Here is an 11978-nt window from a genome sequence, read left to right as displayed (position 1 = left end):
AAAAGGTCTTTAAACTGAGTCAAGATCACATTTTTACTCTTCATGATGTTTGTTTAATCCCCAGATGTCTGTTAATTTCTTCATGCATTATAACATAAAGGCAAACAAGACAAAACTTCACTTCACAGAGATCTTGTGTGATATATTACTCATCATGATGCACATATGTGCAGGCTCTGTATACAGGACAACCTCCCAAAGGTGTAAAAAACATCCAAACATGTCCTATTGATGTCCCATTTTTTTCCCTGTTTGCCTCTTGTCAGAGGTCAACCTCAAACAGCATGCGGTGGAATCAGGCGTTACTGTCGATGTCACATTGATGCATTACAAGGCCCGGGAGGTCACGTCTCTGTAAACATACATTATCAAAACCCATAGAAGATGTGGGGTGTTGACCTCACCGATAGTTTACGGTTTATCTTCAGGGGAAAAAAGGGTCATGTGACGGCAGAAGGCAAGTTTGTAGCCGCAATGACTTTCTTGTTGCAAATGAAGAGGGTCAAGCAATCAAGACTGGTCGGGCTCCGTGTCAGCGCCATTATCTTACGCTGTCTCAAATGATCAATGAGCGAAAATAAAATGATCACAAGCTAAAATTGGCCTGCTAATGAAAACGGACTGTTTAAACATGCTCCCTGGTTAGAAGCTGACCACAGGAATAAAGCTGCAATTTAACACACTTGACACAGTAGTTTGAATTTCCCTGTTTTGATTTTGATGCTGAATAACGTTTAAAATCTTGTATCATTTTTTTGTCATTGGAACATCAATTACTTACTGTACTCAAAAACACACATGTATGTGGATTAATTGTTGTGATTTGGATTACACATGTACACGAACGTTCTCAAAAGTTTATTTATTATTATTTATACAGCAAAGGGATTCAGACATTCAGCAAACATACTGTCTGTAAACACGTAAATGACATTGCTGTCTATATGTAAATAGGTTTTATCCACAAAACTCTGAAGCAGAGACTTTAACTATAAAAGGCACTTAGGGCAGGTGCACAGTACTGACATAAATCTCATTTCCTCCCTTTTAGCAATAAATACATTCTGTATGTGCATTCCTATTGTTATGCTATGCTTGTGTAAACATGTTTTTAGCACTACCGTGCTGCAGAGTAGCCTAGTAAACACTGTCATGAGTGGCACAGCATTATAGAAAACTATAAATAATTTCCTATGAATAAAAATGGATTCTCCCACAAAATATTTCTTAAGTTTCAGCAGTTTCAAATTAACCCGGTTAGAATCATCCAGAAACAGTCCATAATAAATAAAATGTGGAAAAGAGAGAAAACATCAAAAACAACTTAATTAATATAACGTGTGTTCCATCCTGATTCTGTCTGCCCTCAGTGTTGTTTTAAAAAGGGGCTGGACATGTAATCATAATGGAAAGGAGGTTTGTTTGGCGGTTACCAAATGCTAATGCTATGTGATGGATATTTCAATTCATTACTACTGTGCGGACTATAAAAGCAATTCTCAAAAGAAAGGACATTCTGTACTGTAAGTTAAAAAAGCACATCAGCTGCTGACTTGTAACTGTGTTATTCCAACTCACGGCATTTACTTACAACTTAACTGTTATCGCATTTCTTCAAAGTTCCAGCATATTGAAATGACTCCTCCGGTGTTTTTTACTCCACCTCCATGGCAGACAAATCTTGCTCTCCGTCAGATTTCTCTGAGGGCGGATCTTGTGACTCCGGAGTGCTTTGGTTTTCTGACGCAGAGCTGGGCTCTGTGGTCGTTGGTGTGCCGGGCTCCGGGGTCGGGTCTGTTTCAGCAGAGACATCGGCCAGCTTGCTTTTCTCTGAAATGAGAGATCATTTTCTTGTTTGGATTTGCATGAATTTCCAACAAGTGTAAAAACTAAAAAAGGAAGGATAAGATAAAGAAAACTGGACGGTGCTAGAATTTTTAATTATATTTCTAAATTTACTATTATTAGTCAAATTTGACAACTACTCTTTAGAGCGGTGTCATTATCACCTAGAAGAGATCCGTCGCCATCCACGTCAGCAGCAGCCGATGGAAAAGGTGCTTCGGATGACATCCTCCGTTCGCCGGTGACCTCGGGAAGCCTCGGCGCCTGAGGCCTAGTCTTCCTCGCAGGGTTCAAGAAATAACAATATGCACATCGGAAGGCTGAAACAACACAAATAAAACACATAGTTTATGTCACTTCACCGATACATTCTCCGACCGACACAGATTAATATACATGAATATGAAGCAATGACAAAAGATGCCTGAGAAGCATAAACATTTCAGATTGATGTGCAGCGCTAGTTTGCATATTCAATCTTGTTGCGTTTTTGCTTACAGGGGTCGCTAGTAGCAGAGGCATTTAAGAGCCATATGATATACTACGCTGCCAAATGCTAGAGGGCAAATGAAGGCACAGTGTTTGATGGAGACTGACAAAGAGTGTTGTGTTTGTCTGAGTCTTACCAACGTATTCAAATTCCTCTTTTAATGCCATGCCGTTATGGGAGAGGCACTGCTGACATATGAGAGCGAATCTATGAGAGAGGAGAGACGAGCCAGTTAGGAAAGCATGCAGTGCGTAGAGACACATATGGAATCGTTTCAGGGTTTGCAACTGTTAAAAAAAGGCTGGCTTAATACATTAACTCTACTGGACTGTAAAATTATTCCATAATGTTAAGACATTATATACAAATAAAATAGAAAGTCTCCATTTAAAAGCAGAGATTTTGGTACCTGTTCTGAGGGCCATCTCCAACAAGATACTCAATGACTCTGTCCATAGCTCCTCTTTCCCTTGGGAGTACAGGTCGGGCCAGGGGTGGACCTGGGGGGTGCATCCCTGTTAAAGCACAACATCAATGCCTGCTAGACACAGCCTGAAGTCTTAAGTACAAACTGCAACAAAACTGGGCTGCTTACAGTTAAACTGAGTGAAATCTTAATGCTGAGATTCACAGCTAACTGCACAAACCATGATAAATCTTACATAAAACGCTGCACCTCTTTCTTAATGACTTAACACTGGATCTCAGTTGCAGAGCACGTCCAGAATCCCTGCTGTGTCGGTGAGTAGTAATTAATATAATCTAACATCAAGAGCAATCATAGGAAGATGACTGGTCATTTCTGTGAGACTTGGCAGAGTCTCAGTATCCTGCTGGTTATTAATTTACCAACATATGGAAACTCTGTGGTGACTCTTTGTATCAAATTGCTTTTCACTTTCAATTTTCCACAGAAGCAGGTGATAACATCAAGTCATGTAAACCATTTGTGAGGTGTTCCCAATGCCAAAGGCAATTTCACCGAGCATTAAAAGACATTTAGCGAGATTCCACCACCATTGCCCAGAGAACAAACGCAGGTCTGGCTAATTAATCATAGTTAATGTAATCCTGATTCGTGCATACCTCACAGTTGGCATTCCACATGGCAATTACAGCATGCAGCTTCCTCTAGGAACACATTTCCTTTACTGTTTGCACTTATTTGCATCTTCTATTGAGTGTTCATAGTGCAGAAATAATTTATATTGAATATTCAATACCTCTGCACGCCACAGATGTCTTCCATTTACAACAACTGTTGTTGGGAAAGTTTTCATAGTGTCTGCTTGCTTTTGAAATCTTTGAAAGAAACCGCAAATGTAGGCAAAAGCATCAAATTCCCAAGATAAATATACTGACTGAAATAAAGTTTCTGCCTACTTATAATTTTAGTTCACAATCATTAGCTTGTTTGAGGAAGGATGAACCTTTTAGTAAGATATTTAAAACTACATTCATATAATTACCCATTACAACTACTGTATAATATATACCACCTTTCTGACAACACACACCGCGGGGCCTTGAGCAACTGGGGACACAGAGCCAGGGAAGAGTAAATCACACCTTAATCGACCACATTATGATGTGGTCCCCCTGTGTGCAGGTAACTCACCGACTCCTAGAACAGGTGTTCCAGGGGTCACAGGCTTCCTCATCAAGCTCTGCTGAGCAGCTATAGCCGACAGGCCCCTCTCTGGGGGTCCACCTGGAGCAGAGTGGGAAGATCGGCCAGGATAGGTGGGCCCAGAGGCGAGAGGAGGGCGGGCAGCAGCCCCACTAGCAGGATTCACCACCAGTGTGGGGGTCTTAGGGATGACATTGCGCTGGCGAAGCTCTAACACAGAAAACATTGCAGGTTGTTTCACAATAGTATGAAATGCCAGAGGAGAATAGGTAGAATAGTGCAGCCTTATTGAGGAGGCTACTCATTGCTACCTTGTCCTGGTTTTGGAGTCATCTGTGGTCCGACTGGAGTGGATTCAAGCTCCTTCATACAGATAACAAGAGAGTGTAAGTATTTAATATGAGACACGATTTGACAATATGACTTCGCTTGCAGAATAAGCAAAATAACTCACAATTTTCTTCTTGGAATCAGGATCAAATCTCTCCAGAATCATTTTAGCGTTTTTATACGTCTCAGTTTCCATAACTTCTTCAAGCTGGGAAAAAGACATTAAAAGGTATATTAAGATAGATGCTGACATCACTTTTCCAATACATTGCCCAGAGAAATTATTCCTATAATAGCTCTTATGCCGAGTAATTATTTAATGATCATCTGATGTAATTAATAGGTGTTTTATAAACACACATTAATATCTTAGAATCACCTACCATAACATTACAAGTGTACGTGACTGAGAAAGGGCAGCGTCAACTTACTTCGCTTAATTGTATATCTTCATTTAAATTAAGCACTAAACATTTCTAAATGTTTACATATAATATGAAGAATAATTACATTCACTACTTCGATAATGGAGAGTGTGAAAATCCATCAGGCCTAATTATTGAAAGTTATTAGACTTGACAGAGGATGACAAGCAATTTCTCAGATTTATTTCTTTGCTGCTCTAAATGCTATTAATTAAATTGACATTAGCAGGCTGGGTTAAGTCACTGTACCAATCAAACGCTGTCTGTATGGATCCTATATTAGTATGTTGCTGCAAAGGGGATCAATGGGAGCAATACAACAAGGCTTCCTGTGTAACTTGCAGAATGAAGTGCAAATCTTCACTTAACTACAAATCAAATTACAATGAGTTTTATGGAGATGATGAGTTGTTGCTTTCAATTATCTGACCTGTGTGCGAGTCACAAATGTGTAACAGTTGGTTTACATTGAAGGAAACGTGTATATGAGAGAATTGAAATTTAAATATGTTGTTTCCGTCTCTAGTAAATGCATCATAATGTGATAAAGACAACGTAAACTGGTGCGTTAGGTCCCCTCTTTTAGTATTACAGCTTTGGAATTACAAAAAAATAAATGTGGGTAATTGGTTAAATGTTGTAGAAAATCTTTAGACTTAGTTTTAACCCTAAAGTTGAAACTGATCTTTTAGGTCAAGTTAAAAGCAAAACTATGAGAATTCAATCAAGAATATTCCTGTGATATTGGACAAATATATCAGAAAGAAACTCACTATTTTCCTTTTTTGTGCTTTAAGATCCTCCAATTTTTCATCTGAAAAATAAAATTATAATTAAACACCAGTTTCAACATTTAATAAGCATAATATGGTGACTTATACAGCAAAAGAAAAACAAATATACTCACTATTTTTTTCAGTTCTTCGTGAAAAAACAATTATCAGCAGTTTTCTGAGCAACCAAACTCTAAAGGGGGAAAAAGGGAAATGTTTTGACATTGTATATACAATTCTGAGAAAATGTGGATCAATCGCTGCGAAACGATTGTCTTGGACACTTACAATAACGGAAATATTACAAAGGGAAGAGACAGAATGAGCCGTCCCATCATCTGTTCAGGCAGGTACCAGGAATACACCACGACACATGTGATCAGGTAGAGCAGGGACGAGTACAGAAGCAGCCGCCCGACCCATATCTTCAGCTGCCTCTGATACTTCTCACTGTATTCTTCAAGAGTCTGGATGTCCTGTTAGGAAAACGGAAAGGAGCATTATGTTGATATATTATGAAGTCATCGCACGACAGTTTTTGTAATTGATAACATGCATTTGTCAGAAGTGAGTTCATGTTTTTGAAATTATGGATCTAACCCACGGAACAACTTTATTAGCTTAGACAAAACCCTGTGCATTTAACGGGTCATTTTGCACATATATAACAAATCCTTTCCTATTACAAATGTACTGTAAATAAACAGCAATGTGTTACTTTGTGTTAAAAGTAAAAAGATATAAAATATTTAAATGCATTAACTTTTAATTTGTCCTTACTCTCAGAAGAGGTTTTCACATTTGAACTCTGAACAATGTCCGGTAAGTCAGGTCTAGACCTATCCTAGCCTTGACCTTTCACACGCGTATTTTTGTGCCCGAGGCACTCTCCTAGACATAATCTGTTTGGTTTAGGTGATGGTTGGAGCCTGGGTGGAGTTTGCAAGAGGAGGAGGAGTAATCGTTGATAATGATAACTGTCTTTGCATTGATATCAATACAAAATGTATTTGACTGAATCTGATACCATGGAAATGTGAAAAGCAATAAACAGGCAAGCAGAAAAGAAAATAACTTTTGTTTCAGCCTTAGAATATTGTATGCAAGGACGTGTTGGAAGTGCAAACTTGCAGTTCAGTATTTCATACAGCAAACCCAGTGTTTCACCACCTCCTAAATCTCTCTCAACATTGTGGAAGGATGTCATGTCTTTACTTAGAAGCTATGAGAGCAAATTGTATTTATAATAGCTGTTAAAATACCCACTTCACTTTTCTGTCAGAAAAGCTGACTATATATTTACATGTGTATGCATTTCTTTCATATGCAATTGATGATCATTTTGAAATCAACAAATGGCTCATTAATCTATTGTTTTTAATCCTAAATATGGAAATGTTACACCACTGCTTTACAGTGCTGGTTACCCCCTCCAAAAATAGCTGGCGGACAGAATGGGCCCCGCTGTGGTCACTATGGTGCTGCTGTAACATGTGTGTCTGTCACTCCAACACTGGATAAACAGATCTCGTCCTCAGCCTTACAGTACATCCTCCATTTGTGTGAGATAGCCATGCACATACAAACATTTGTTAAAACTGAAATATTCTTGTATTATAGATCACAGTTGTTTCTTTAAGAAACTAGGACTCATCACTTCACAACTTAAATGCTACCTGACCTCTTTAGGATGATGTCTCTTGCTCCAAGGGCAGGTGCTGAAAATAACCTAACACTAGCTTAACTGTAGAAGAGCACCAAAGCCCCAACAGTCAGCAAATGAGGAGCTGATTTAGCATTTATTAACATATCTGATAACTTATGTTGAGTAAGCATGCATGTTTTGAACATATCTACCACAGCGTTGTATCTAGGCTCAGGCGGTAACTAAGTGCCAGTGAAACAAATAAACAACATCAACTAACTACGCATCCTTACATCGCTGCGCCTGATTACACTAAGAAATGCCTTTGGTCAGTGTTAATGATAATGCTGAATCTGTTTCACTCATTTGACTGAAGTCACATATTGAAATTATCTCGATATTACCTGTAAGACCTGTATATTTATATATAAGCTTTTTTATGAAGTGTAGTTGCTCGATGCTCTTTTCTGCTTTCCCCTCTTTATATTGCTGAAACATCCCAACAACTTGTTATCAACTCCTTACAGATAAATCCTTTTCCTGCCTGCTCTACCCAGGCACCACCCCTTCCCTAAACTGAAGGTGGGAACTTGTCTCCTGTTGTTTGCTACATGTGTGAAACTTCGCACATTGTTGGACCTGGACATTCCAAGCATTTTGCAGAGTTCATAGGAGAAAACAGCTCAACAGCAGAGGCTTCTGCAAGCTCAAACGCACCCAAACCGAAGGGATTTATTGTAAAATACCTCTGCTTAAATGTAAACAGGGCAAAAGAGGAAAAAAGAGAGAACATTGATAAAAACTTTTTTTTAGGTTAAGCTTACCTTATCGATTCCTTCCAAAATCTCCACAGTGGATGGTTTAGCCTGTAGGGCAAACATTGTGAAATCCCAGTCAGCAACATTTACCATAACAAACAGTACTATTTGTGCAAGCAACTTCTTCAGCGGATCTGGAAACTTCCTGTTTTGTCTTCCTACTTCTGCACATTTTGTGTTTGAACCAAGCTTTTCCTCTTCCGTTGTTATACAATTAAGCTTGCCTGTGTGCATGCCAATACGCCAAGGAATGTCGATTACTCATTTGAGAAGTTGTTTTTTAATGCCTAATGCCTTTAAGTCTTTATAAGCATGTGAACACTACAGTTTGTGCTTTCAAACTGACAGCTTATCTGGAAGCTTATCAAATATAAAGTTAAAAGATTACAACTAATCTTTGTTGATAATCGTTCGTGACTATGCAAAAGTATTTCCAATGTGCAGTAATGCATGTTGTATTAGACCTGCATAATAGGAATGACAAAATATGTAAAGGTTAAACAACAAACCTTCCACCGTGAGATGACAGCCCCCATGTCGATGAGGGAGTGAAGGATATTCTGTTGCTGGGACCCTTCTTTGATTTCCACTCACAGATAGGCGCTCCACCTGTTGACAACAGTGATAGGCTTGAATATACACTCAGCTGTCAATTCATTATTTACGTGACTATGATAAGGATTAGAGAAAACTGTTTTGGGGAAGTGTTGATTGAACTTTCGCCTTTGAAATCTGTTGTTTGTGAGGTGGATTAATTACAATCAGCTTAACTAATATCCTTCTAATAAAGTCTGGAATGTCTAATCATTTTGTTAACCATGATTAAAATAAGTAAATAAAGTGGACAACATACTTGAATATACTTAAAAACGAAACCTTAACACCTCCATTAACATTAATTGCAGAGCTGCTGTGTTTGAATGCATTGCTTTAAGACACGTGTACCTGTTCGCCTATTTACATTCCAAGAGCAGCACAGATTAGGTAAGACTGACACTTCCACTATACTTATCCTTCATAGCTTCACTGGGACTCCTCTGACGGCTACATGTAGTATTATGAATATTTGAAACTTTAAGTAACCTAAATTCATCAGTAAAAAAGTACTCAAATATGTTTCTGTCAACCCAGGCTGAACTAAGTCTCATTTACTTTGCTAACTTTTCTCAGTGTTTTCGAAGCAACAGACATTTAATAACGATATTAACTCAAAGTAGTGATGACGTAGCGACGTGAGCGGTTACATCAGTTGGACGGTTTGTCTTGTCGCTATTTGAGGCTAAGGTTTCATAAATAACTTCTTAACCCACTTAATGAATGCAGTTAGCATTACCGTTCCACTAGCTAACTATGAGCAGCTAACTGCTAGCTGGTAATGCTAACTCTAAACGCAAGTGCAGCCCTCCCGTATCTTAACCTGATAACTAACAGAAGACATTTCTAACTTAGTCCCTGCTCTGTATAACAAGCGGGACCGAATAATATTTAGAGAAAGTGAATGAATAACAGCAATGCGCTTTGAAATACAGGCGTGAATTTACCTTGGCAGTTGAGTTGTCCGGTTTCGACAGCCTGTGGCAGGACTGTAGTCCCTCTGTCTTTAGACGGAGCCTGTGTGAGCCAAGATGGGGGAGTGTCCACTAAAAGAGCAGCATGGAACAAGAGCCACAGTGTCAGCGCCAAAACTTTGTGCTTTGAATATTATGTCACACATGTTGATTGTTACTGCTGCTGCTGATTATTATGAACTACCGTTAGCCTCGTCGTGTAGTAGTTGAAGTTAGCCTGTTGGAAAGGAACGAAAGTTGCTTTTCCACCAAAAGTAACAGGAGCCCAAATTTGTCAGTGTTACCAACCAGGTCTAAAGACAAAAGAGTCTGCTGCTGCTTACAGAGGTTAGACCTATGTCCTTTTTTATTCAGTAGCAATATTAACAGCTGCAAGGTTGCATGTAGCTACTACAACTTTTATCCAGTGCACTCTCTTATGCTTTAAATACTGAGATTACTGGTGCACAATTGTGAAATTGTCAACCACAGTTTCCTCAGAGTGTTGCAAATGTTTATGCATAGTATAGCAACACATCCAGACAAACTACTCAGTCAATCTTCTGAATGCTGCAAGTAGTCAAACAATCAGAGATGGCCATTTCCTAAGTCCCTGACCCTGTGCTTTGGGAAAGTACTACCCCTGGAGCACAGACCTTTTATCAGAATTTGCGTTTACACACAGAATGCAATCACACATTCACATTTACATCTTTTAGAACAGCTTCCATTGCCCCAATGTTGAAGGGTCATTGCCTAAACCGCTGTACCCCAAATAGCTTTAATATTATGTGTAAGCCAAAGATCCCTGGAAAAAGAATGTCATGTAGTAGTTTTTTATGCTATATGTAGATTTAAGAATAAGTTTAAACAGTGTCAACATTGTCACTACCACTGACAATGGTGTCTTTGATATCTTACAAAGAAAGCATTGTGTTTATTAGGTTTGGATACAACGTGCAGTAACACAATCTGCACATCACACATCCAGTTCAATTATTTTGTTATATCAAAAATTCCAGAAGGTGTAATTCCCCCTGGTGATGTTTAGATTTAGAGATTTAACATAAAGTTTCAAATATAACTTAAACAATTGGTTTATTAGTGAATATGTGAGCATAGCACGAGCCTGATCGTGCTCATAAAAGCTAGAGCAGATTGCAAAAGCTTCAATTAGCGTAAACATTGTAAAAATGAGCTTTACAATGGAAACACGATTTGCTTTAATTACAATACATTTGCTTTTTACTTCCATAAAAGAACTGCATGGACATCAGTTTGTAGTTAATTTACTGCTTATTAAAGAAACTATCCAAACACCACATCTGCAGGTAAGAATCTTTATGATTCACTTTAGAACAACATTAAAATCTCCAAAAACAACTAATGTGGCTCAAAGGAAGATGTTTAAGACTGGTTGTGGATATTAGTCTGGACCTAAGTGGAGGTCAGACTGACCAACACGCCCAAATTGGCATCCCTAAAGAAAAAGCAAGCAAGTTACAACTGGTGCTGTAAAGTTTTGCTCTGCACTGGTGTTGGCAGCCCCGTGTTTGGATTGTGGAAGAAGAGAAGACTAACTGGAGCAGACCCCCACTAAATGGGTGAATTTGCGTATTTGCTTGGTTGAACAGCCAGTCAGATGCGTATTTTCACCGACTTCCTCCACCGCTGCTTCAACATGCTCGGCCATTGTCAGGACTGAATAATGCCAACAGACACACCACAAACACACTGGCCAGTGGTCAACCACAGAGACTCAACCATGGCCAAATGGCACAGGAAGGCGACTGTCAGTGTTGTGCTTAAGGGCCCCTTTGTCTCTTCTCTGCTTAGGCCTCATTGGTTGGCAACTTTTTGGTGTTTGTTCAAGGCCAAATTCAACTGTGATTTTCACAACTTAAATCTCTGATCAAGAACAACATAGTCAGTGCTGATAAACTTATACATTTATTCCAAATACCATCATAGCTCATGGTATTTTTATTTGCCATTCATTGTGCTCTTATGAAAGTTTGATTTGTATCACATAGTCCCAACAAAATGTGACCACACAGCTCTGTATACATATGTAAACCCACTATTGAAGCCTTAACATTATAAGCATAGAAGTCTTTCAGTCCGGGCCTCATTCTATCTTGGTCATGAAACAAGTGCATGACACTGCAGGATTTATACATTTTACACACCAATTTTAATACAAGTCATTACAGTCAGATATTGGGCTGTTATTTTCAAATAATTGTATCTTACCCTTCATTCACACAGCCAGACAGATAGGAAATATGGGAGAGAATGGAATGACATGAAACCAAAGTTGCCACTCAAGAATCAAAGCAGAGACATTGCCTTAGTGAGCCACCAGGAAGTCCTGATTTATATTTAGCCTTTATTTAATCAGGTAATCCCACTGAGATTAAGATCTCATTTGCAAGTGAGCCGAGTATATGCAACCTTTATTTAACTAGGAAGTCA

The 11978-nt window shown here is 38.8% G+C and overlaps 1 protein-coding gene across 2 annotated transcripts; it reads right to left on the bottom strand.

The window, feature by feature from the left end:
- Positions 1-847: 847 nt before the first annotated feature.
- Positions 848-9533, bottom strand: lnpa (limb and neural patterns a). 2 transcript variants are annotated; one of them, XM_069663083.1, is made up of 13 exons: positions 9498-9533; positions 8466-8565; positions 7963-8004; positions 5782-5969; positions 5628-5686; positions 5494-5534; positions 4420-4503; positions 4277-4328; positions 3954-4175; positions 2745-2850; positions 2472-2542; positions 2010-2165; positions 848-1830 (listed from the first exon to the last, which is right to left on the bottom strand). In XM_069663083.1, exons 2-13 carry the CDS (start codon positions 8490-8492, stop codon positions 1655-1657), a joined length of 1224 nt encoding a protein of 407 aa, XP_069519184.1. In that variant the 5' UTR covers positions 8493-8565; positions 9498-9533; the 3' UTR covers positions 848-1654. The 2 variants fall into 2 exon arrangements, with proteins under 2 accessions (XP_069519184.1, XP_069519185.1); XM_069663084.1 differs by having other exon boundaries at positions 2745-2835.
- Between the last annotated feature and the right edge of the window lie 2445 nt (positions 9534-11978).

Source organism: Semicossyphus pulcher, unplaced genomic scaffold (genome assembly GCF_022749685.1).
Source record: "Semicossyphus pulcher isolate SPU_LCO1_2020_fin unplaced genomic scaffold, fSemPul1.0.p SCAF_15, whole genome shotgun sequence".
Classification (NCBI taxonomy): Eukaryota; Metazoa; Chordata; class Actinopteri; order Labriformes; family Labridae; genus Semicossyphus; species Semicossyphus pulcher.
The sequence above is the reverse complement of the archived record's forward strand: the minus strand, read 5'-3'. Positions and strand labels throughout refer to the sequence as shown.